This window comes from Myotis brandtii, unplaced genomic scaffold, assembly GCF_000412655.1.
Source record: "Myotis brandtii unplaced genomic scaffold, ASM41265v1 scaffold105, whole genome shotgun sequence".
NCBI classification, from domain to species: Eukaryota; Metazoa; Chordata; class Mammalia; order Chiroptera; family Vespertilionidae; genus Myotis; species Myotis brandtii.
Genome location: NW_005353538.1, coordinates 1,303,345 through 1,329,373, shown reverse-complemented (window position 1 = coordinate 1,329,373; position 26,029 = coordinate 1,303,345). Strand labels below are relative to the sequence as shown.

General features: G+C 43.8%; 1 protein-coding gene and 1 pseudogene across 2 annotated transcripts; both read right to left on the bottom strand.

Moving 5' to 3' along the window:
- Positions 1-936: 936 nt before the first annotated feature.
- Positions 937-25,586, bottom strand: IFT46 (intraflagellar transport 46). 2 transcript variants are annotated; one of them, XM_005856781.2, is made up of 12 exons: positions 25,392-25,586; positions 24,629-24,725; positions 21,024-21,103; positions 17,970-18,100; positions 14,680-14,754; positions 14,436-14,529; positions 13,473-13,601; positions 12,459-12,580; positions 12,036-12,102; positions 2,351-2,411; positions 2,062-2,147; positions 937-1,380 (listed from the first exon to the last, which is right to left on the bottom strand). In XM_005856781.2, the coding sequence occupies exons 3-12, from the start codon at positions 21,066-21,068 to the stop codon at positions 1,285-1,287; spliced, it is 906 nt and encodes a 301-aa protein (XP_005856843.1). In that variant the 5' UTR covers positions 21,069-21,103; positions 24,629-24,725; positions 25,392-25,586; the 3' UTR covers positions 937-1,284. The 2 variants fall into 2 exon arrangements, with proteins under 2 accessions (XP_005856843.1, XP_014394540.1); XM_014539054.1 differs by lacking the exon at positions 25,392-25,586 and adding an exon at positions 25,193-25,339.
- On the bottom strand, positions 9,847-11,336 carry LOC102262208 (annotated as a pseudogene).
- Positions 25,587-26,029: the final 443 nt, after the last annotated feature.

The window sequence follows — 26,029 nt, the reverse complement described above, 5'->3', positions numbered from 1 at the left end:
ATGGGAGAGAATCATTAATCGGCTGCTTCCTGCACACCCCATACTGGGGATCGAGTCCGCAACCTGGGCATGTGCCCTGATCGGGAATCGAACCGTGACCTCCTGAGCCACACCAGGGCACTGCCCTGTCCTCTTAACACATTTTGTACCGCTCAGGAGTTTTCTTGTGTTTCGCGCACCATCTGTTAAGGACCGCTCACGAGTTTTCTCGTTTTTCACACCCATGGAAAAAGAAGTGAATCTAGATACTTATGTAAATTTTGTTTGGTCCCTCTTCATAGAGGAAAATGTTTTACACAGTACCATATGTTAAAAAAGTACTAGGAACTTTAATTGTTTAATTGTTTTTGTAAATAAAAATGTTATAATTATTGAAAAACAACACCTAAAGTGCATTATGATCTGTAGTTATGATGATTTAAATAACGTGCAGTTTGCCCAAAAACGTGTGGTCCCTGCATATGTCTTAGAGATTTCTATGCGGTACGAAATGTGTTAACACCCTTTGTTGGAAGTAACTAGCATGGTTTCTGACTTCCTGGCTAGAGCTTGGGGGATACAACCCGCAAATATTTCCCAAATCTACCCATGTACTACTGCCACAACTCCCACTCTAACCCCGGCACAGTGATCTCTCCCCTGGACTCCTGCACAGCTAGGCTCCTAAGGCACAGCCAAGCAGGCCTGGAGCTAGTCAGGCAGGTGGACCTAAGGCAGCAACATTCCCTGGAGAGTGACCCACAGGAACATGAGCTCTGGGAGAAAAATGGGTCCCCGCCACTGCCAACCTTGGAGGACTGGTGGCTGATTTTATCCCACAAAGTTGTTTTGCTTAAACTATTATTCACTGAAAGCCTATCACTAGGCCAAATTCCTTATCTCTGCTTTATGCTCAGTCTGCCTTTTCTTTCTCGTATTATAGATAGAACAGCAGGGTAACCTGAAAGATAAGAGCATTTTATTTGTAAAATCTTTGCCAACTCACTTAAGAATGAAAGAAAATAATTCCATTGCTGTAAGAACATCTTTTAACTTTTCTTCTAACCTGAGCATCCCAGGGTCCCAGAAATTCCAGTTTGTCTAATCAAATCCCCCAGGCGGTAGAGGTACAAGCTCCCATAGGAAGGAAGCGAGTGTGCAGGGCTTCCTGGCAGGGAGGGTGGCAGGGCATACACTGCCCGAGTCCAGATGACACAGGCCAGGAGCCAGGTGCCCGACGACAGCGTCCCCTCCGCTGGGCTGGAGGAGCAGCTCGGCCTTGAGACAAAGTGCGCGGGAGGTGCCTCAGCTGAAGGTTATTGTCTCTGCGTCTCCAGCTTGGGAGGTGGGCTTGGATGGAGGGGTGAATGCTTTCTTGCCTTCAGCTAGAGCTTTAAAATGCTGTGAGGAAAGAGAGGGAACATGGAGTGTTTGGAATATGCTAGTTGCTACATTTTAGCAAGAATTAACCTCTTTATTTTTTTTTAAATATATTTTTATTGATTTTTTACAGAGAGGAAGGGAGAGAGATAGAGAGTCAGAAACATCGATGAGAGAGAAACATCGATCAGCCGCCTCCTGCACATCCCCCACTGGGGATGTGCCCGCAACCAAGGTACATGCCCTTGACCGGAATCGAACCCGGGACCCTTCAGTCCGCAGGCCGACGCTCTATCCACTGAGCCAAACCGGTTTCGGCAAGAACTAACCTCTTTATAACCCTTTAAGCTCCAATTTTCTCCCAACTGTACTTTCAAAACAATTCCTTGGTGTTGTCTTTGAAAAACAGCTAGAAATTTGTCCTGCTTCCTATAAAAATAAACCCCTTTTTCCTTTCCTTCCTGCTTCTGTTCAATAGGCGACTTGGCTCTCCTGTAAGAATGAGTGCCCTCTGTAACCTCAGTGAAGGCCCACCTCTCCTCCCCTCCCTCTTCCTTAGAAGCCCTGCCAGCCTGCTGTGGGGAAGGGTAACGGGGACGGGCAGAGACAGCCTCCCTGGTCCCAGGACACAATCAGAGCCGACTCAGAACAGTGAGACGGCAGCAGCCCTCACTGCAAGTCCATCCCTCGTGCTGGACTCACCTGCGAGTTCTTGAATTCGGAGTAGAGGGAAAAGAGCAGGTGGAGAGACTGGATCCGACTCTTGTAGATAGGAATGTCTAGGATGGCTGAAACCAAGACCTCCCATGAGCAGAACCACACAAAAATCTAGGACTTATGGGGCACCTGCTGAGGAGAGCCGATCCCCTCCGACGGGATGTGTTTCCGTGGCTTTGGGAGTGAAATATCCAGCAGGTAGTGGCACAAGCCCCAACACGGCCCTTCATGCATTTCTCCCGGGTCGGGACAAGGAAGGGCTGGGAGAGCTTACCGCAGATCATGTCGATGTACGCCGCCAGGCTACAGTCGATCTCGGCCGTGGGCAGGCTCACCTGGGAGGGGCAAAGGAGGGGCCAAGGTCAAAAGCTGACTCTCTCTAAGAGCTGTTACCATAGTCACATGTATTATGGGCTAAACGGAGTCCCCCCCACCCAAATCCATATGTTGAAATCCTAACCCCCAGCACCTCAGAACATGACTGTATTAGAGATACAGTCTTAAAGGAGATAATTAATCATTAGGATGGACCCCAAGCCAGTATGACTGGTGTCCTTATTAAAAAAGGAAATAAAGGCACGGACACATACAGAGGGCAGACCCTGTGAAGATACAGGGAGATGGCCAATAAGAAAGGTTCTGGGGCCCTAACCGGTTTGGCTCAGCGGATAGAGCATCGGCCTGCGGACTCAAGGGTCCCAGGTTCGATTCCAGTCAAGGGCATGTACCTTGGTTGCAGGCACATCCCCAGTGGGGAGTGTGCAGGAGGCGGCTGATCGATGTTTCTCTCTCATCGATGTTTCTAACTCTCTATCCCTCTCCCTTCCTCTCTGTAAAAAATCAATAAAATATATTTAAAAAAAAAAAAAAAAAAGAAAGGTTCTGGGAAAAACCAACTGTGCCAACAACTTGCTTTCAGATGCCAAGCCTCTGGAAGTGTGAGAAAATAAAATACATATCTGTTGCTTAAGCCACAGGCTGTGGTACTTTGTTATGGCAGCCCCAGGGAATAATACAATATGCTTGTTTTTTTCTCTGATCAGTAAAATGGAATTGGGCCTATTCATTAACCACCAAAGTAGCACACAATCTAATAGAACCAAAAGATTTCTAAGTAAAATATACTGCCATGCTACCCTCCTGTGTGTATTTGTGTAAAAGAAAATGGTACTATGCTATGTCCAAATATTAATAATTACTTGGCATTAAAAGGCCTCATGGTCCTTGGCCACCAAAGGAACAGAAAAACTGGACATGACATCTCAGGTGACAGGCTCTGGATGTAAACAAGTTATACTGTAAATCTAAAAACCATTAGCTTCTTAATCCCTGACCAGTTACTCAGTGGTTAGTGTTGGCCTTTGGACCAAAGGGTCATGGGTCCTCCTCAGCCATCCAGATCTTGTGTTTGCCTTTCATTACCATTTTATAATTTTTTTAAATATTACCAATTTCTTATTAAATTTATGCCTGTATTTTTAAGTGAAATCTTTATTGTTGAAAGTATTACGTATGTCCCCCTTTCCTCCCCACTGACCCTTCTAGCCCGCCCCCGCACCCTGCCCCAGGCCTTCACCACCCTACTGTCTGTATCCGTGGGTTATGCATAGATGCATACAAGTTTTGGTTGATCTCTTCCCACCCACCCCCACCTTCCCTCTGAGATTTCTAATGTGTTCTATGCTTCTATGTCTCTGGATCTATTTTGTTCATCAGATTATTTGTTCATTAGATTCCACATATGAGTGACATCATGTAACACTTGTCTTTCGCTGACTGGCTTATTTCACTCAGCATGATACTCTCCAGGCCCCACCATGCTGTCTCAAAGGGTAAGAGATCCTTCATTGTTACTGCTGCATAGTATTCCATGAGATAAATGTACCACAACTTTTTTATCCACTCATCCACTGATGGGCACTTGGGCTGTTTCCAGATCTTAGCTATTGTAAATTGTGCTGCTATGAACATAAGGGTGCATACATTCTTTCTGATTGGTGTTTTGGGTTTCTTAGGATATATTCCTAGAAGTGGCATCACTGGGTCAAATGGCAGTTCCATATTTAATTTTTGAGGAAACTCCATACTGTTCTCCTCAGTGGCTGCACCAGTCTGCATTCCCACCAGCAGTGTACTAGGGTTCGCTTTTCTCCGCATCCTCATCAGCACTTGTTGTTGCTGGTAGCCGTTCTGACAGGTGTGAGGTGATACCTCATTGTGGTTTTGATTTGCATCTCTCTGATGATCAGTGACTTTGAGCATTTTTCATGTCTCTTGGCCTTCTGTATGTCCACTTTGGAGAAGTGTCTCTCTAGGTCCTTTATCCATTCTTTAATTGGCTTGTCTTCCTTTTGTTAAGTTGTATGAGTTCCTTATATATTTTGGATATTAACCCTTTATCAGATGTATCATTGCCAAATATGTTCTCCCATACAGTGGGCTCCCTTTTTGTTTTGTTGATGGTTTCTTTTGCTGTGCAGAAGCCTTTTATTTTGATGTGGTCCCGTTTGTTTGTTTTCTCCTTAGTTTCTTTGCCCTAGGACCGTGGTCGGCAAACTGCGGCTCGCGAGCCACATGCGGCTCTTTGGCCCCTTTGAGTGTGGCTCTTCCACAAAATACCATGTGCGGGCATGCATGTACAGTGCGATTGAAACTTCGTGGCCCATGCACAGAAGCAGGTATTTTGTGGAAGGAAGAGCCGGTATTTTGTGGAAGAGCCACACTCAAGGGGCCAAAGAGCCGCATGTGGCTCGCGAGCTGCAGTTTGCCGAGCTGCAGTTTGCTGACCACTGCCCTTGGAGATGTATCCACAAATATATTGCTATGAGAGATGTCTGAGATTTTGCACCCTTTTATGTAATGATGTTTACTTTGAATTTATATTAGTTCACACAAACACTCCATCCATGCTTTTGTTCCGGCCTCCGGTCCAGTTTAAGAACCCATTGTGGCCCTCGAGTCAAAAAGTTTGCCCACCCCTGGCCTAGGAGATGTATCCATACACATACTGCCGTGGGAGATGTCTGAGATTTTGCTGTGTAGGATTTTTATGGTTTCCTGGCTTACATTTAAGTCTTTTTTTTTTTAAATATATTTTATTGATTTTTTGCAGAGAGGAAGGGAGAGAGATAGAGAGTTAGAAACATTGATGAGAGAGAAACATCAATCAGCCGCTTCCTGCACATCTCCCACTGGGGATTGTGCCTGCAACACAGGTACATGCCCTTGACCGGAATTGAACCTGGGACCTTTCAGTCCGCAGGCCGACGCTCTATCCACTGAGCCAAACCGGTTTCGGCTACATTTAAGTCTTTTATCCATTGTGAGTTTATTATTGTGAATGGTGTAAGCTGGTGGTCTAGTTTCATTTTTTTGCATGTATCTGTCCAATTTTCCCAACACTATTTATTGAAGAGACTGTCTTGACTCCACTGTATGTTCTTTTTAAGTAGAAATAGAACAGATGCCCCTAAGTATCTCTTCGGAAGCAGAAAGCCCCATCAGGCCAAGACTAGAGGTAGTGTGGTGCCCAGAGGAAGTGTGGTTCCCTGTGTCTCTTCTGGGCTTAGTCCCAATCCATGGATAGTGATTAGCATGATAACTGTGAATGTGGTCCAGTTTGGAAGCAGTCAATTCAACCATGGTGTAGTCATTAAAGCATCCAGACCCATTGGTCATTCTATTTGCTACTATGTATAGAATCAGTTTATGATTTTCTAGTAAATTATTTGCAAGATTCCTAAAGTGATTATTTTCTATTCTTATTGGTAGGCATTTATCTGTGGGTTAAAAATACTTGGTCATTTAAATTCTTGGTGATGTATTATTAGTGTGCTAGGGTTGCCATTACGAAATATCACAAACTGGGTGGCTTAAAAAAAGAGAAATTTATCTTCTCAGTTTGGAGGTTAGAAATTTAAGATCAAGGTGTCAGCCCAGGCTGGCATTACTCAGTAGTTGGAGCACTGGCCCTCACATCAAAGGGTCTCGGGTTCAATTCCTGGTGAAACACATGTACCTGGGTTGCAGGGTTTTAAAAAATATATTTTTAATTGTTAACAGTATTACTGATATCTTCCTTATGCCCCTCCTCCCAGCCCCTACCCACCCCCAGGTCTTCACCACCCTATTGCCCGGGTCCATGGGCTGTGCATGAAAGTACAGAAGTTCTTTGGTTTATCTCTTATTATCCCCCCAACCCCACATCGAGGTATGTCAGTCTGCTCCATGCCTCCCTGCTTCAGGTCTTATTTTGTTGGTCAATTCATTTTGTTCATTCGATTCCACAAATAAGTGAGATCATGTGACATTTGTCTTTCTCAGTTTGGCTTATTCCACTTAGCATAATAGTCTCCAGGTCCCTCCATGCTGTCCCAAAGGGTAAGAGATCCCTCTTTTTTACAGCTGCTCAGTATTCCATGGTGTAAGTGTCCCACAGCTTCCTTATCCATTCATCTGCTGATGGGCACTTGGGCTGTTTCCAAATCTTAGCTATTGTAAATAATGCTGCTATGAACATAGGGGTGCACATATTCTTTGTTTGGTGTTTTGTGGTTTTTAGGATATATTCCCAGAATTGGGATCACTGGATCAAATTTAAAATGGTGTTGCATTTTTAATTTTTTGAGGAAACTCCATACTGTTTTCCATAGTGGTTGCACCAATCTGTATTCCCACCAGCAGTGAACTAGTGTTCCTTTTTCTCCACATCCTCACCAGCACTTGTTAATTTTTTTTTATGATAGCCATTCTGACCGGTGTGAGGTGGTATCTCATTGTGGTTTTAATTTGCATTTCTCTGATTAGTGACTTTTAGCACTTTTTCACGTGTCTCTTGGCATTTGTATGTCCTCTTTGGAGAAATGTCTATTCAGGTCTTCTGCCCATTGTTTAATTGGATTGTTTGTCTTCTTTTTGTTGAGTTGTATGAATACTTTATATATTTTGAGTATTAACCCTTTAGCAAATGTATCATTGACAAATATGTTCTCCCATTCAGTGGGTTCCCTTTTCAATTTAATGGTTTGTGTTTTTTTGCTGTGCAGAAACTTATTTTGATGTAGTCCCATTTGTTTATTTTTTCCTTAGTTTCCTTTGCCCTAGGACAGCGGTCACCAACCTTTCAGATCTCACGGACCACTAGTGGTGTGCAGACCACCGTTTGGTGACCGCTGCTTCAAAGGTTTCCTTAAACCAGCGGTTGCCAACCTTTTGGACCTCACAGACCACTGGTTGGCAACTGCTGCCCTAGGAGATATATCCATAAACATATTGCTATGTGAGATGTCTGAGATTTTACTGTCTATATTTTCTTCTAAGACTTTTATGGTTTCATGCCTCACATTTAGGTCTTTTATGCACCTTGAGTTTATTCTTGTGTCTGGTGCAAGATGATGGTCTGGCTTCATTTTTTGAATGTGTCTGTCCAGTTTTCCCAGCACCATTTTTTGAAGAGACTGTCTTTACTTGTTTGTTCTTGCCTCCTTTGTCAAATATTAATTGACTGCAATGGTGTGGGCCAATTTCTGTGGTCTCTGTTGTGATCTATTTGTCTATATGCCTGTTCTTGTGCCAGTACCAGGCTATTTTGGTTATAATGGCTTTGTAGTATAGTTTGCTATATGGTATTGTGATCCCTCCTACTTCATTCTTCTTTAAGATTGCTGCAGTTATATGGGGTCTTTTATGGTTCCATATAAATTTTTGGAATATTTGTTCTAGCTCTGTGAAGTATGCCATTGGTATTATAATAGGAATTGTGTTGAATCTGTAGATTGCTTTGGGTAGTATAGACATTTTAATTATGTTAATTATTCCAATCTATGAACACAGTATATTCTTCCACTTGTTTATATCTACCTCTATCTCTTTTTTAAGATTCTATTTTATTTATTTTGCTAATCCTCACCCGAGGATATTTTTCCATTAATTTTTAGAGAAAGAGAGTGGAAGAGAGAGGGAAAGAGAAAAATATCAATGTGAGAGAAACACATCGATTGGTTGCCTCCTGCACATGCCCTGACCAGGGCCAGGAGGAGCTTGCAACTGAGGTACATGCCCTTGACCAGAATTGAACCTGGAACCCTTAGGTCCACAGGCCGATGCTCTATCCACTGAGTCAAACTGGCTAGGGCTCTATTTCTTCTTCTCATTACAGCAGTCCCTTTAGAATTTCTTGCAGTGCTGGTTTAGTTGTGATAAACTCCTTTAGCCTTTTTTTGTCTGGGAAGCTCTTATTTCACCATCTATTTTTGAATGACAGCCTTGCTGGATATAGTAATCTTAGTTTCAGATCCTTGCTTTCATTATCTTGAGTACACCGTGCCAGTCCCTTCTGGCCTGTAGAGTTTCTCATGAGAAATCAGCTGACAGCCTTATGGAGTTCCTTTGTAGATAACAAATTACTTTTCTCTTCTGCCTTTAAGATTCTCTGTCTTTAATTTTTGGAATTTTAATTATGATGTGCCTGGGTGTGGGCCTGTTTGGATTCTTTTTGCTTGGGACTCTCTGTGCCTCCTAAACTTGTGTGACTTTTTCCTTCACCATGTTAGGGAAGTTTTCTGCCATTATTTCTTCAAACACATTCTTTATCTCTTGCTCACTTTTCTCTCCTTCTGGCATACCTATTATACGAATACTAGAGGCCCGGTGCACGAAATTCGTGCACGAAGGAGGGGGGGTCCCTCAGTCCAGCCTGCACCCTCTCGCAATCCGGGACCCCTCGGGGGATGTCCGACTGCCAGTTTAGGCCCAATCCCGCAGGACCCAAACTGGCAGTAGGACATCCCCCTCACAATCCAGGACCACTGGCTCTAACCACTTGCCTGCCTACCTGCCTGCTCACCACTAACCACTCTGCCTGCCTGCCTCATCACCCCTAAACCCTCCCTCTGCCTGGCTGCCTGATCGCCCCTAACCACTCTGCCTGCCTGCCTGATCGTCCCTGCTTGCCTGCCTGATTGCCCCTAACTGCTTGCCTGCCTGCCTGATGACCCCTAACCACCTCTGCCTGCCTGCCTCATCGCCCCTAACCGCCTCTGCCTGCCTGATTGCCCCTAACCACCTCTTCCCTGTCTTCTAATTTACTGATCCAATCCTCAGTTTCTCCTAATCTGTTGTGTATTCCTTCCAATGTGTTCTTTTTTTAAAAATATATTTTTATTGATTTCAGAGAGAGAGGGAGATAGAAACATCGATGTGAGAGTGTCATTGATTGGCCGCCTCTTGCACACTCCCTATTGAGGATTGAGCCTGCAACCTGGGCATGCACCCTGACCAGGAATTGAATTGTAACCTCCTAGTTCATAGGTTGACACTCAACCACTGAGCCATGTTGGCCAAGCTCCAATGTTATTAGTGCTATCTCATTCTTCATTTTCAAGACCCCGTGTAAGTTTGGTTTGCCCAGTCTGTGTTCTCCTGAAATCCTAATGTGCCAGATTAAAGACCTCTGGTCTTTTTTCACAATTGCTATACCTTTCCTCATGCTGTTGAGCATCTTTGCCATTATTATTCTGAACTCTCTATCTGATAAGTTTCTTTCTTTTTTTTGGAATGTTAAATTTAATAACAAAAGGATCACTAGGCCGCCATATCCTCTCCTTGTCATACATACCCTCCACTTCCCAAATCCTCAGTGTTTGTTGTACAAGGGATCAAAAGCAGCCCTTGGGGAGCATTATCCCTCAAGTATGGATTCCATTCTATTCCAAAGGTTAGGGCGTTTGTTATCTCCATTCCAAGGTCACTACTCTACTGTAAGGTTAAAAAACAAAAACACCCTAAAATATTCTTATAGCTGCCGTGGGAGTAGATCTTAGTCCTTCCACATAGAGAGATGACTTCATATTTGCAGGAGGCTCTTTGGACTAAACCTAAACTGAGTCCATTACTCATTTCCTCTCCAGCTCTTCTTGTGGCTTTTCTTAGATCTTTCAGGAGATTTTGAGTGGCTCCTGTGTCTATGACTACGGTGATGACCTGGGGACTTGGAGCGGGATCTGTGCCGTCTATCTCGGGACCTGCTCCGATGCCTCCCTCGGCGAGGGGAAGGGCTCCTCCTTTTTGGAGACTGACTCCGCCTTCTGGGAGACCAGCTCCTACTTCTCCTGTAGCGCAGTGTGGGAGAGCGACGGGGCTTGTCCAAGTCTCGGTAGCTTCTCCGGCGGTGATCAGGTGATGGTACTCTCTCCAACTTCTCATCCTCTTCTTCCTCTTCCTCACTGGACTCGACATCATCCATGTCCTCTATTAGGGGGGAGTGACTCACATATGAGACTTTTATCTCTTACCTGTAGCCGGGGCAGAATGATATCACAGACTCTCTCACTGTGTAGTAGTAGTTCATCAATGAACTCATCTACGTGCATCAGTTCAAACTCTCCATTTCGGTTCTGGCTCTTAATTTTTCTATAATCATTGTACAGAGGCTCCAAGTATTTGTAGCAATCAATTGCAGTACCTGTCAGCCTCATATAAAGTGCTCCCAACATGCGTACATACTTGAAATCTTCATTTTTTATAAACTCAACAATGATATCCTTCTCTGGTTGAATCTGAAGCATCTTCAAGGTCAAACACAGAAAGGGAGTTGGCTGTATGTTGCCACCATAGACGCCACCAACAAACCTTAACTCCATGGCTTTATCAACTACAAGTTCAGCCGTAAGGCCAAAGCACTCCTCTTTCCAGTACTTGGACTCATAGATTCGAGTCCGAATGATCTTCTCCACCAGATACTGCGGGTTGGTGCCGTGAATGCTGTGGGCATCCTTCACCGTGCGGTTCGCCATTTTAGAACGCTTTCAGTTCTATTTCCGTCGGGTCCTTTAGTGCGTCATATCCCGGTTAAAAACACACACAAAACAGATACCCTGATAAGTTTCTTATCTTCATTTCGTTTAGTGCTTCTTCTGGAGAATTCTCTTGTTCTTTCATTTGAGGGTTGTTTTTTTGTCTCCCCATTTTGGCTGTCTGTTTGAATTTGTATCTATGTATTAGGTAGATCTGCTACAATGCCCAATCTCTAGCCCAGAACAATGTCAGACACTGTTTCTGATTGGCCCTGAGTCCCCTGTTTGGAGCTATCAGCAATCCACAGCTTGTGGCTCCCTCTGCTGGGGCTGGGTGCTTTTGGAAAGGACCAAGGTATGCACCAGGCTCTGCTTTTCCTATCCCTGAGCCCAGAAGGAGATCAGGCAAAGACTCAAAGCCTCCAGAGATCTGCCTCTGCCTGCAGTCTGATTGTTCTATTCCTGTATTTTTGAAATTTGGGGTACTTAAGAATAGCATAAATATCTCTGTGGAAAAGTAGAGTCTAAAGTAATAATACAGGAAATATATATACATGTTTATAGGTATATGTTACAATGTTCTTAGAAATATTAACATAATATTGTAATAATATTTCATTTATAATATCCCAAAACTGGAAACTATCCAAATGGCTACCATAGAATGGATAAGTAAACTGTCACATATTCAAACAATGTAGTATCATGCAGTAATGAGAAAAAAAGGACAACAATGTAGGAAACAATATTGATGAATCTTCACATGGATGAACAATATAGATGAGCAAAAGAAATAGGACACAAAAGAGTTCAATTACATTTAGATAAAATACAAAATAGGCAAACCTAATCTATGGAATTAGAAATTAGGAAGAAAAAAGACAGAAAAGAAAAAGAAAGGAAGAGAAAAAAGAAATCAGGATAGTGGTTATGTTGGGATGTCTGAGCATGAGGGGAATTCTAGGTTGCTAGCAATGTTCTGCTTTTTTATCTAATGTGTTGATTTACACATAGGTGTTCAGCTGTGAAAATTAGTATGTGTACCTTTCTGATTATGTAATTTACCTCAATTAATAAGCTAATAATGATAATGATATAGGAAGAGAGAATACACTGGGCCCTAGAGTGAATGCCATACTTTCTTAGCTCCTGCTACCTTCCACTCACCTTGCCCAAAAGCTCCTCAAACTCTGGGGACCATTCCTGCATCAGTGTGTCAATATCAGGCATGGGTCTAAGAGTAGAGAGGTAAATATGAACAAAAAACATGGACAAGTGACATCAGCAATCTCTGGGTCAGGATATTTAGGATGAAGAGAGGTCCTCGATCTGGCACATTAGGATTTCCAGAGAACACAGACTGGGCATATCAAACCTACCCTGGACCTGGGGTTTGGAGAAGCTGGCTAAGTAATACCAGATAAATCACAATCTCTGTCTGCAATCTCAGCCAGTAGCTGCCATGATCTATAGGACCTCAGGTTGATCAAATATGTCCCCAGCCTTTGGGCCCTCTTCTCAAAAGCAATGGGTTTCCACATGGTGAAGGTTGCCATGGGTTACAGTGGTGAAGAAGGTAGCATTTCTTACCTGGTATAGTGTACAGTTGCAGGGGGCTTAGAACGATGCAACTCAGAGATGCTCTCAATCCATGTGTCAATGGCTTTGGGATTCTTTTCTGCATCTTCCAGGCTCTTTACTTTCATGTGTTGCTAGAAAATCAAGGGGAAAGCCTGACACGTGGCACTGAAGTAGCTCTCGTTTTCACAGAGTGACTCATCATATGCTGCTGCTATTTCACACACAAAGTAGCTGATGAAAAGGGAGGCTTCATGGCAGCCAAATGAAGATTATAGAAAACCCTGATAAAACTTTCTAGAGCCCTGGGAAAGGAGAAGGTCAATAAGATAGGACTGACCATAATAACACATCATTTCACACCTACTGGGATAGCTACAGTGAAAAAGAGAGTAGCACGTGCTGATGAGGATGTGGAGAAATTGTAACTTTCATTCATCACTGGTAGCATTGTAAAATGATTCAGCCACTTTGGAAAACAGTTTGGCAGTTCCTCAAAATACTAAACAGATACCATATGGCCTAGTAATCCCACTCCTACATATATATCCAAGAGAAATAACAATATGTGTCCATGCAGAAACTTGTACATCTTCACGGCAGCATAATTAAGAAAAGTGGAAACAACTGGTGAGTAGATAAACAAAATGTGAAGTTTCCATACAACGGAATTGTGTTCAGCCATTAAAAAAAAAAATGAAGCAGTTACCAGATTCTAGGAGCAGGGGGAAATGAGGAGTGACTACTAATGGGTACACGGTTTCTTTCTGGAATGATGAAAATGTTCTTAGATGATGATGCTTCTACAGTTCTGTGAATATACTAAAAATCACTAAACTGTACAATTTTAAAGGGTGAATTTTATGGTAGGTAAATTATATCTCAATAAAACTGTTATGTAAAAAATAGGACTGTCCTGAAACCACAGCCATCACTTCTAGTAGGCAATAAATCAACCATATACACACCAACAAGGCCTCCACTCTGGCCCTCTCCCGTTGGGCCTGTACTATACTAGCATCTTACTGTGATGTTGTGCTGTTTAGAATTCTCTGTTAACCAGAGTGAGAGTACTGTAGGGTCTGACTGCTTTGTAGAAGGCTCATCTAATACCAAGAGGCCAAGGTTGTCAGGCTTCCCATCAGGACGTGGGACCTGGGTAAGAGAAAAGTGAGAAAACAGAGAAAAAAATGAGAGAGACATAAAAAGGCCATGCATCTTGTTTTCAATAAGCTCAAGAGGAAGAACTATTCTGCTTCATCACTGCTACTAGTATCAAAAAGCATGCCTGTCTGCCATACTGCACTAAAATCCTACCTAGAAAACATACATGAGCCCTGACCAGTTTGGCTCAGTGGATAGAGCGTCAGCCTGCGGATTCAAGGGTCCCAGGTTCGATTCCGGTCAAGGGCATGTACCTTGGTTGCGGGCACATCCCCAGTGGGGAGTGTGCAGGAGGCAGCTGATCAATGTTTCTCTCTCATTGATGTTTCTAACTCTCTATCCCTCTCCCTTCCTCTCTGTAAAAAATCAATAAAATATATTTTAAGAGGGCATGTACCTTGGTTGCGGGCATATCCCCAGTAGGGAGTGTGCAGGAGGCAGCTGATCAATGTTTCTCTCTCATTGATGTTTCTAACTCTCTATCCCTCTCCCTTCCTCTCTGTAAAAAATCAATAAAATATATTTAAAAAAAGAAAAAGAAAAAGAAAACATACATGATCTACAGGACCTTAAATAGAAAGCTGAAGTCATGGATAATGAGGCGGCAAATATATGACAATTTTTAACATACAATGAGATAATCAAGTACTACAGAATTGCAATGAATATAACATGGAGTAGAGAGCAAGGTTAAGAATTCTAATGAAATGAAGGGTATATATCAAGGTAGCCAATGCTTGTCAAGAAAATTAGTGGAACTGGTAGAGTAATAGAGGTGTCAGAAGAAACACCTCTGGACTCATGTTTAGGATGTTCTGACTGTACCTTTAAGAATGCATCAATATCCCCAACAGCTGGGATAAAATCAGGAATGAAAGGTTTCAGTTTGTGGTCCAGGTCAATCAACTGAGGTGTATACCTAGGAGATAATGCCAAGGGAAGATGGAAACAGAAACTTACTTTACTATTTAGGTTTTAAAAATCTAAGGAGAATGGCCTTGTTTCAGACTAGAGGCAGGAAAGGGCAAGGTAGGGCCAGGGGGCTATGGTAGGAAGACCTAATACTCACCTACTTATATATTGGAAGAGTTCTTTAACCTCAGCAGAAACTGGCAAATGCTCATAATCGGCAGGATCATAGGCCCTGGGGAAAGAAACATATGATTCCACCCAGAGAGGAGCAGATGCCGCCCAGCCCTGGTTCAGCCCCTGTGCTACTACACTCATTGGGCACTGGACTCAAAACCTAGATTATGCTCCACCCACATCTGCCTTTCCTGGGTGGTTTGCAAGGCAAATTTAAAATTTATTAAAATTAGCCCTAGCTGGCCCTAGCTGGTTTGGCTCGGTGGATAGAGCGTCAGCCTGCGGACTGAAGAGTCCCAGGTTCGATTCCGGCCAAGGGCACATGCCGGGGTTGCGGGCTTGATCTCCAGTAGGGGGGCGTGCAGGAGGCAGCCAATCAATGATTCTCTCTCATCATTGATGTTTCTATCTCCCTCTCCCATCCTCTCTAAAATCAATAAAATATATTTTTTAAAAAAATTAGCCCTAGCTGTTTTGGCTCAGTGAATAAAGCATTGGCCTACAGAATGGGTTTGATTCCAGTCAGGGGCATATGCCTGAGTTGTGGATTTGATCCCCAGTGCGGGGGGTGTAGGAGGCAGCCGATCAGTGATTCTCTCTCATCACTGATGTTTCTCTCTCTCTCCCACTTCCTTCCTCTCTGAACAATAAAAATAAAATATTTTTAAAACTATCCTAAATAATAAAAGCATAGTATGCAAATTGTCCCCTCAACCGGGAGTTCTTCTGGGAGTTCAACCAGGGGGCAGGACTGGCCGGGAAAAGGAAGGGAGGTCCCGGTGGCGACAGGTGGCCAGGGGAAGGGAGGGAGTACCTGGCCAGCAGCTGCCAGCCACTGGGGACCCAAAAAAAAAAAAAAAAAAAAATCAATAAAATATATTTGAAAGAAGAAGAAAAAAATAAATAAATAAAATTTATTAAAATTAGCTTTGTTATCTCTGACAATAAAGAACAGAGCTGCAGAAAATCCAAAACATAATTTTTAAACATTTTAGAATATAGCAGAAACATCACTGATGAGAGAGAATCATTGATCAACTGCCTCCTGCATGCCCCCTACTGGGAATCGAGCCTGCAACCTAGGCATGTGCCCTGACCAGGAGTCAAACTGTCAACTCCTGGTTCATAGGTTAACGCTCAACCACTGAGCCACATCAGCTGGGCCTCCCCTTTTTGAATGAAAGGGATAAAGAGAAAAGATAGAATGAGATTTTAATTTCTGGCATGAAAATAATTTGCCTCAAGAAAATAAGTTATTTTTATAAAGATGTTTTTCACAGTATTATTATTATTATTATTTATTTATTTTTTTTTTTTGACGGCGCGACTTCGCCTGGGGCGCACTGGGGTCGGGGAGCGGTCACGCCATGGGAGGGGCGGCCCGGCCCGCCTGGAACACCGCCCCGCGCCCGCGGGGTTGGAACCCCCCCTCGCGGGAAAGGAAGCCCCACTTTGGGGTGAGCGCCAGGAGGGGGGAGAGCGCACAGTATTATTTATAGAAGTAAAAAATTAGAAACAAAATATCCAACAGTCGAGTAATGGTTAGGTATGTTCAAGTTGAATATTGCATGGTTACTAAAAAATACTTGGCTCTAGTTGGTTTAGTTTAGTGGATAGAGCGTCAGCCCTCGGACTAAGGGGTCCCAGGGTTGATTCCAGTCAAGGGCACGTACCTTGGTTACAGACTGGATCCCGGCCTTAATCTGGGCAGTGCAGGAGGCAACCAATCAATGTGTCTCTCTCAGATCCATGTTTCTCTCTGTCTCTCCCCCTTTCCCACTCTGTCTAAATATCAATGGGAAAATATCCTCAGGTGAGGAACAACAACAACAACAAAATAGTTGTATTGACACATGAAATGTATACAATAAAAAATAGAATATATATTAATTATAATTAAGTAAAATGCAATGAACATTGACAAAGCATATAATTACCTGAAAGTTATTAATAAAGTCGTTCTGGGGAGAGTTGCTTAATAAAAAATTAAGTAGATTAATGACTTAAAGTTTACATTTCCCTAATTATAATTAGGGAAGTAAGTTGGGAAGCATGAAAAGTTAGTATGGTATTAAACATTTGCTTCATTTAATTAATGTCAACCTGCAGGTGGATAATGCAAAGGTAAGGTAACTATTTTTATTTTTATTTAACTACTTTAATAAATGATATATGCATGTGATACAAAATAAAAGGTACAAAATGCATACAATGAAAAGTTGTCTCCCTTCCACACCTGTCCCCTTGCCACCAAGTTCTCCTTCCAAGAGTAATCACTATTATTAATTTCTAGTGTATCCTACACATAGTCTATGTAATGTTTGTTTTATACACATGGTAGCAAAGCATGAACACTTCTATACCTTTTAAAAATTTAATAGTATCACTTGGAAATTGTTCTCTTTTTTGTTTTTAATCCTCACCCAAGGATATTTTTCCAATGATTTTTAGAGAGAATGGAAGGGAGGAGGGGAGACAGAGAGAGAGAAACATGGATGTGAGACACATACATCAATTGGTTGCCTCCCGCACACGCCCAATCAGGGCTGTGGATTGAGCCTGCAACCGAGGTACGTGCCCTTGGGTGGAATCAAACCTGGGACCCTTCAGTCCGCAGGCCGGCGCTCTAGCCACTGAGCCACACCAGCAAGGGCCTGGAGACTGTTCTTTACCAGTGCAAAGAGTGCTACCTCATTGTTTTCCAGGGCTAGATAACGTTCCACTGACTGGTTATATCATCATTTATTTAACTGGTAATTATATTTTAAATGGATGGGTCTTAGAATCCACTTTGATTAAAACCTATAGGGATGGGTCATGACTAATCTAACAACAGGGTTTGGAACAGGGCGAGAGGTTTTGTACTTAAGCATCATTCAGGAACGTTTTGCCTCATGTGGGCCCTGAAGAACCTGTCCATAAAGGATCTGAGCTTAGAGTTTTCTACTCCTGTGCACGTGTGCTTCCTTGCTAAATAGAAATGCTTTGGTATGTACATAACTTTATTTTGCCCCAGAATGTGAACTCCCCGAAGTCAGGGACCATCTTTTGGATTTGCTCAGCGAATCCACATGACCCGAGTCCACAAATGTTTCCGACAGTGCAAGTGACATTGAGACTCAGTGAGGCAGTGGATCAGAAAAGAATGAAAACTCATTCTGTTGGGTTTCTGAGACACACAGAAATCCTAAATAGAGATCAAAAGAGATGCTGGAACTTCACTTTTAACTGATACCCTCCTAGTCCATGTTTTGAAGAAGGTGCTTTCCTCACCCTTCTAGCGGGGCTCCGTGCTCTTCATCATCATCATCTTCATCCGAATCCGTTTCTGATGAGTCATCATCATCATCGTCATTTTCACTAAAGCCTTGTTGAGGCGTCAGCTGCAAGGTCTTCTTCTTCTCCTGGGAGAGGGCACAGCAGGCGAGAGAGATCCAGGTAAGGAAACGGGTGTGAACCCATGTCGTTTTCTCCCAGGACTCTAACCCGTCCCTCCTTCCTGGCGCCACATCAGAGAGAAGGCAGCAGTCCCCGAAAGGCCTCGAGACCATCTGCTCCTGCTGACTACACACTGGTCCCCACTTTCTATAACCATATTCTAGTTCTCTGCTTGAGGTTAAGGCATAAATTTTATCCAATATATATCTATCTGACCTGTTACTTAGGAGACCCTGAGACCTCTGCATAAACTACCCAGTAGATTCAACCCTAAAACTTGGGGACTTTTGGAGAAAGGCACCTCTAAATTGTTATATTGGAAGGAAATGAGGAAAAGTGAAGTGTGAAGACAAACTTTAGGGGATCTTAATATTCAGAGGTCCTAAGGAGGAAATCTAGTATTTAATTTGCAAGACTGCCCAGAGTAAGCTGCTTGTAACTATCAAAAGAAGAAAGTTCATGACCAACTCTGTGCCTGAATTCTGATCAGCAGTTCCAGAGACTACAGGTATTCTGTTTCCATTCTCTTCAAAGGGTATCTAACTGATCCAAATTTCCCTTCCCTTCCCCCTTAAGTTAGATGCAAGGATTAGGCCCTGGCTGGGTGGATCAGTTGTTAGAGTATCGTCCTGATACACCCAGGCTGCAGGTTCAATTGCCAGTCAGGGAGCATATAAGAATGAACTAATAGGTGGAGCAGCAAATCAATGTCTCTCTCTTTCTAAGATCAATCAATCAATAATTTTTTAAATACAAAAAATGCAACGACTATGCATTGTATCTCAAGAGACTCTTCTGTTATTGGCATTACAACCTATCTTTCTGAGCTTCAGGTTCTCTCTGTACCATCCCACCCTCTCAAGGCCATGAGAAGGGGTCTGATGGTGCTTGGAGCTTGGAGGGGCAGTTGGGATGGGGTCCATATCTTTGCCTCTGTGGCCTGGAGCCTGAAAAGTGCCCTCACTTAGGACCTGACGGATGACCAACTGGCCCCCTTTAAAAGTAGATTTTGAAAGCTTGGTTTCCAAATGCTATATGGCTTATACTAAGGTTAATAGATTTTGGTTCTAGTTTTTAAATTATATAACACTAGAGGCCCGATACATGAAAATGCGTGCAAGAGTAGGCCTTCCTTCCCCTGGCTGCTGGCACCGGCTTCCCTCCGGCACCTGAGACCTGGGTAGCTTCCCTCTGGCCCCCGGCTTTGTCCGGAAGGACGTCCGGTCTAACGAGCACATTATCCTTTTATTATTGTAGATTTCTTTCATGGTAAAGCAGCTACTGGCACATAAAATTGTGACACATTAAAGGACATCAAAAACTGCTTTTGGGCCCAGCTGGCATGGCTTAGTGATTGAGCATCAACCTATGAACCAGGAGGTAACAGTTCAATTCCCGCTCAAGGCACATGCTGGGTTGTGGGCTCGATCCTCAGTGTGGGGCATGCAGGAGGCAGCAGATCAATGATTCTCTCTTATCATTGGTGTTCCTATCTCTCCCTCTCCCTTCCTCTCTGAAATCAATAAAAAATTATTTAAACACACACAAACACAAAAACTTCTTTTGGTCACAGCACAACACAGATTTATTATACATGGCCTTGGATATTTTTTTATAACATAGCATTATACAAATACCTGAAAACTGACTCTGTGGGTTAGATGTTAACACAGCACACTATTAAAAACACAGCACACTACTCACAAAGTGGGGCTACATTAAAATGGCACCTCTCGGGCCTTTTACGAAATCAGTCTATATCACCAAAGCTTCTGCGCTGCTTCAAATGTTCCCTCTCATAGAGCTGTGAAGGCTCTTGCTCCTCACGGACAGCTAACCTGTGACCAGTGGACCACAGGCTAAGGCTGAACACAATGGTGCTAAAAGAGCACACGCGCAACTTTCAGGCCTCACCTGGCTTAGAGCTGTAGGCATCTTTCTGTCTTTCTCTCAGAAACAGTTCATAGAACAACAATAAAGTAACATCTGGGTCTTAAGACTTCAAAATTAAAGTCTCTTTCACAAAATATTGACAATAAACAAATGCCTAAAACAATGACTCCAAACTTGCTTTATAAAGAAAATTACTTGGGCCTGGCTGGCGTGGCTCAGTGGTTGAACACTGACCTATGAACCAGGAGGTCATGGTTCAATTCCCGGTTGTGGGTTTGATCCTCAGTGTGGAGCATACAGGAGGCAGCCGATCAATGATTCTCTCTCATCACTGATGTTTCTATCTCTCGCTCCCTCTCCCCTTCCTCTCCGAAATCAATAAAAATATATTTTAAAAAAAAGAAAAGAAAGAAAATTACTTGGAGTGCTTGCTAAAAATATAAACCCCCATGCTTTTACCTTCAAGACTCTGATTTGGTGTTTCTAGATGGGGACTGGGAATCTGCATTTTAAAAATTAAGTGTCTCCAGTTGATTCTTATGATCAGTAAAGTTTGCAAACACTGGCCTGTATTATATGAAATTCCTCACCAGAAAGTCAGCGGTAGCCCTGGCTGATGTGGCTCAGTTGGTTGGGCGCTGTCCCTACATAGAAAGGTTGCAGTTTCGATTCCCAGTCAGGGCACATCCCCAGGGTTACCTGCTCGATTCCCAGTAGGGGGAGTGCAGGAGGCAGCCGATTAATGTTTCTCTCTCTCCCTTCCTTTCTGTCTAAAACTCAATTTCTAAAAATCTTTTTAAAAAGTCAGCTGTAATAGTAGTCTTTATTCCAAAGGAGAGTCAAAAATCTTACGTTTTTTTCTTCCTGATTATCCTCCATGAGCTCAAAGGCACCAGACCACTGGAGGTGACCATCCAAGAAATGCTTACTACTGAACTGGTGTCAATTGTAACTACTAAACAATCAAAGCAGGAGAAGCTGTGGGCTATACTGCACCTTGTTATTTTCCTCTTCATACTCATCACTGCTGTTATCAGCCATAGCCTTGTTTGGAAGATGGGCAGAACGAGCAAGTCCTTAAAAGAAAAGTTTTCCCTTTAGGTTATTGTTAAAAGAATTTTTAAGGACAAATAATTTCTAGTTTATAATATTTTATAATCTGACCACAGTTTATATGAGCATCTAGCTAAAAGATAGGAGACTGAACCCTAGCCATGGCTCTGTCAATTCAATTCAAACATGTATTTACTAAGCATTTCTGTGCTTAAGGCACTGGGTTAGACATTATACTAACTGATTATTTGCTGTTACATAAATAGTATAAAATCTGCCATTAGTTTACATACACATTGATGAAATGAGGTTAGTAATTAATAAAGTGGAAAGAGTACTGGATTTATACTCAAAATACTGAGTTTGGAGGACATTCTATCACTTGGACAAAATGACCCCTTCTCTGGGTCTCAGTATTCCTACCTCTGAACGAGGTCCGTAATACCTCTCACTCAGGACTGTTGTAAGGATCAAATGAAAGAACTTAGATGAAAGAAACGGACCCAGCTCCTGTCAAATATTAATCACAAATATAAATCTGAATCAGCCTGACCCGTGTGGCTCAGTGGTTGAGTGTCGATCCATGAACCAAGAGGTCACAGTTTGATTCCTGGTCAGGGCACATGCCAGGTTGTGGGCTTGATCCCCAATAGGGGGTATGCAGGAGGCAGCCGATCAATAATTCTCTCTTATCATTGACATTCCTATTTATCTCTCTCCCTTCCTCTCTCTAAAAATCAATAAAAAGATATTTTAAAAAATAAATCTGAATAAGTGCCCATAAAGCAATAAAAATATTCTGAATAATTAACCAGATGTAAGATATTAACTGGCATGATTTCTAAATCAAATAAATGCCTATTAAACACCATTTTCCAGCCTACTGAATTACTCAAAATGAAAATGAATTTATCATGCCCACAGCCAGCATGATTAAAAACATGGTTGAGTCAAAAACCTGGGAGTCCAGGTATATATATATCTCCAAAAGATTAAAAGCATTGACTCAGATACATGTACGCTAATATTCATTGCAGCATATTCACAAATTCACAATAGCCAAAAGATGTAAATAAAGTAAATGTCTAACAGCAGATGGATATATAAACAAAATGTGTTTATATAGACAAAGGAATATTATTCAGCCATAAAAAATAAGGATATTCTAACACATGCTATAGCATGAATGAATCTTGAAAACACTATGCTAAGTGAAATAAGCCAGACGCAAAAGAACAAATATTGTAAGATTCCACTTATGTGTACCTAGAGTAGGCAAATTCATAGAGACAATGAAGAATAGAGGCTACCAGGAGCTGGGAGGTAGAGGGAGATGGGGAGTTATTATTTAATGGGTACAGTTTCTATTCAGGATGGTGCAAAAGAACTGGAAATAGATAGTGAGATAGCTATGCAATATGGATTTACTTCATGCCACTGAATTATATACTTAAAATAGGGTTAAAATGGTAAATTTTATATTAGGTATACGGCATTTACCACAAAAAACAAACAACCCTAAATGTCACCCTTTGTTCCTAACTCAAAAGCCAAATCCAATCCATAATCAAGTCTTAGTGATTTTTAAAATATTTTTTATTGATTTCAGAGAGAAGCAGGGAAAGGGAGAGAGACAGAAACATCAATGATGAGAGAGAATCACTGATCAGCTGCCTCCTACACATCCCCCACACTGGGGATCAAGCCCGCAAATCAGACATGTGCCCTGACTGGGAATGAAACCATGACCTCCTGGTTCATGGGTTGATGTTCAACCACTGAGCACACCGGCCGGACAAGTTTTAGTGATTTTTCTTCTCTTTATTCTCAGCTTCCTCACAACATACAAGCCACTATCACCTCAACTCAGCCATTGCAACAGTCCTTCCAACTGCTTCCTCCTTTCACCTTTCCACCCATTCTAGGGCAGTAGCACAGCCTCCAGGGCTCTGCTTGCCGCTGCTGCCTCTCTCCGCCTCCCTCCAGCATGTTTATTCTGATATCACTCCTTCCCGCCTCATGCTGGTCCCTTTCAAGTCCTCAAACTCAATTTCTTTCTGGCATCAGGGCCTTTTCACATTTCATTTGCTGTTCTTTTTTCCTGGCCTACTTTTCCTCACTGTCTGGATCCCCCCATCTTTCAGTCTCAAATGTCACCTCATTAGGCCATCCCTGATACCCTATCAAAAGTAGATCCCAGCCCTGGCCGGTTTGGCTCAGTGGATAGAGCATCAGCCTGTAGACTGAAGGGTCCTGGGTTCGATTCTGGTCAAGAGCACATGCCCAGGTTGCAGGCTCAATCCCCAGTAGGGGGCGTGCAGGAGGCAGCTGATCAATGATTCTCTCTCATCATTGACGTTTCTCTCTCTCCCTCCCTCTCTTTTCCTCTCTGAAATCAATAAAAATATATGTTTTTAAAAAATAGATCCCACTCCTCACCATTATTCTCCCTAACATCAAGCTCTTTGCCTCCATCAATGCATTTACCACATTTGTATGTTCGTTTATTCATTTGTCATGTCTCCCATGATTACAAGCCTCAGGGTGGCAGAATCAATGTCTTTTAATACCTGTATGTGCAGTGCCGAGCATAAGGCTGATGCATAGTATGCATTCAAAAATGCATTGCTGGCCCTAGCTGGTTTGGCTCAGTGGATAGAGCATCGACCTGCGAACTGAAAGGTCCCAGGTTCAATTCCGGTCAAGGGCACATGGCTGGGTTGCAGGCTCAATCCCCAATAGGGGGTGTGCAGGAGGCAGCTGATCTATGATTCTCTCTCATCACTGATGTTTCTATCTCTCTCTCTCCCTCTTCCTTCCTCTCTGAAATCAATATATATACATATATATATATATATATAATATATATCTTACCTAATAATAGACAAACATGTAAATTAATCATCCGTCCACTACGCTCACCAGCCAATCAGGAGAATATGCAAATTAACCCAACAAAGATGGCGGTTAATTTGCATAAGTAGGGGCGAAATGGCAGAGCGAAGACTGAAGGCTCCAGCCAGAGCGAAGGCCTGGGTCCCGGGTGCCGGAGGAAAACTGGTGCCGGCATCCAGGGGAAGGGAAGGCCTATTGCACGAAGAGATTCGTGCAATGGGCCTCTAGTATATATATAATGCATTGTTGAATAAATGACAGTGTCAGGTCCTCTTAAAATATCCCACTGATATTTTTATTGGGATTGCAGGTTAAGGGCAGGTTACTGAAGCATCTTCAAAAATGAGCAAAAGTTTTAATAAGTTAAAACACACACACACCATGCCCCTGACAGATGGTGAGCAGAGCAGCAGCCTAAAGTAAGTGGCAGTTGGGAACACTGATCAGGCTGGAGGAAGACCCTGAAGCCTGGGGGCTGTGTTTTCTTCCCCCTTAACTAGTTACAACACAGGAGCAATGGCAAGTGAGGAAACCTGGCTCTGAACGTGGACATTTGCTACTACAAAACAGAAACTTCTTGGAGACAGTCATCGGTCCAGCTGCTCTTTGTTCTGAGGACCGTTTTCTTTCTTTCCTTTTCATTCCTCTCTTACCTCTGTATCTTGGGGTTGGAGTATAAATATTTGCCACCTCTTCGGAGTCGTTAATCTCTAGACGCTCATCATATGTCTGGTTTTCAACAATCTTGGTCTAAGCAAAAGGAGACATGGTTACAGAGCACACACGATCGGACACTACGCACGCCGTGGAGAGGGGCACTGATCCTCTTCCTTACCCACGACACCCACTTCGCCCCCTTTCACACCCTCCTTCAGGCCTGCTGGCCCGAGGTCCAGCAGGGAGTCCCTCTGCGGCAGCCCTGGTAGGGCCTGCGGCCAGGCTGGCCGAGGAGGAGGCGCCTGGCGGGAACAGCAGCAGACGTCTCCCCAGCTCCCCAGACGGACAAGCCCCGCCGCAGGGGCATAGCTTTCCTGGGGGAGGGCGGCTCTCTCCCGGGCTCCGTGCGTCCCCCGAGGCTGGCGAGGTTCCCCAGGGAGGCCGTACCGGCTCTAGAAGAGGCCTGTCCCTGGGGTTCCCTCGTCGACCGGGCGCCGGGGGCACTCCCGTCTCAGTCCCGTCCAATAACCCCGGGAGCATCGCCCCCACCTCCACCCCACCTCCGTCTTGCAGGCCGAATCCCCCTCAGTTTCTTGGGGCGTAAACGCAGCAGGATGATGGTGAGTGGCGGGAGGGAGGGAGTCAAGGAGCAGCCGTAACGGAGACGAGCAACACGGGGGCTCCTGGACGGCGGGAAGGGGCGTCCCCCTCCTTCCTCCCGGGCGGGAGAGAGGCAGCGGTCCCCCGACTGCCGCCTACCTGGAGCCCCGCTGAATCCGTCTCCTCTGCCTGGAAGGCACCCCGGCCTGCGGCTGGGGTCTCGCTCCAACCCTGGCCAGGCCACTTGAGGGGCTCCGCCCGGAGAGACGCGCCTGCGGTCCGCGGCCGGTCGCTAGGGGAACGCAAGCAGCTCTGAACTCTCGCGGTGCTCTCACTCTCACACGCCCGCTCTGCCCGCGCAAGCGCGGAGGCGGAGACGGCTGGGAAGCAGCTTCTCTGGGCGCCTGTGGCGACACCCTGCGGTCACGGTGGGAAGGCGGGAGGGTAGCTGCATGGAGGGCGCTCTCCATCTGGGATACCCACATCAGTACCACGGGGCATACATTTCCTCATGCATCGGTCCGCTCAGAATGGAAGCCGCGTCTTTAAGAAATAGTCCCACGACTCTTGGTGCGTTCTCTTTCCATTTATGTTCCACTAGAGGCCTTCCCAGGCATGGTGTCCCATTGCACGGGACACACTTCTAACGAATTATTTGTTGTTTACCTGAGATTCCAGTTTAACCTGGTGTCTGTATGTTCATTCGCTAGAGAAGACTGCGCTTCTTTAGGGCAAGATTGTGTCTGATTAATTTTAAGATCTTCGTAGCATCAGTGCGTTGCATAAATTAGGTGCTT

What these genes read in the sequence shown, in the direction of transcription:
- IFT46 (XM_005856781.2), bottom strand. Translation starts at nt 21,068, where the DNA reads ATGGCTGATAACAGCAGTGATGAGTATGAAGAGGAAAATAACAAG. An exon ending in ATGAAGAGGAAAATAACAAG is followed by an intron (nt 18,101 to 21,023) that starts GTGCAGTATAGC and finishes GCCCTCTCCCAG; the next exon opens with GAGAAGAAGAAGACCTTGCA. An exon ending in CTCTTCCAATATATAAGTAG is followed by an intron (nt 14,530 to 14,679) that starts GTGAGTATTAGG and finishes ATTATCTCCTAG; the next exon opens with GTATACACCTCAGTTGATTG.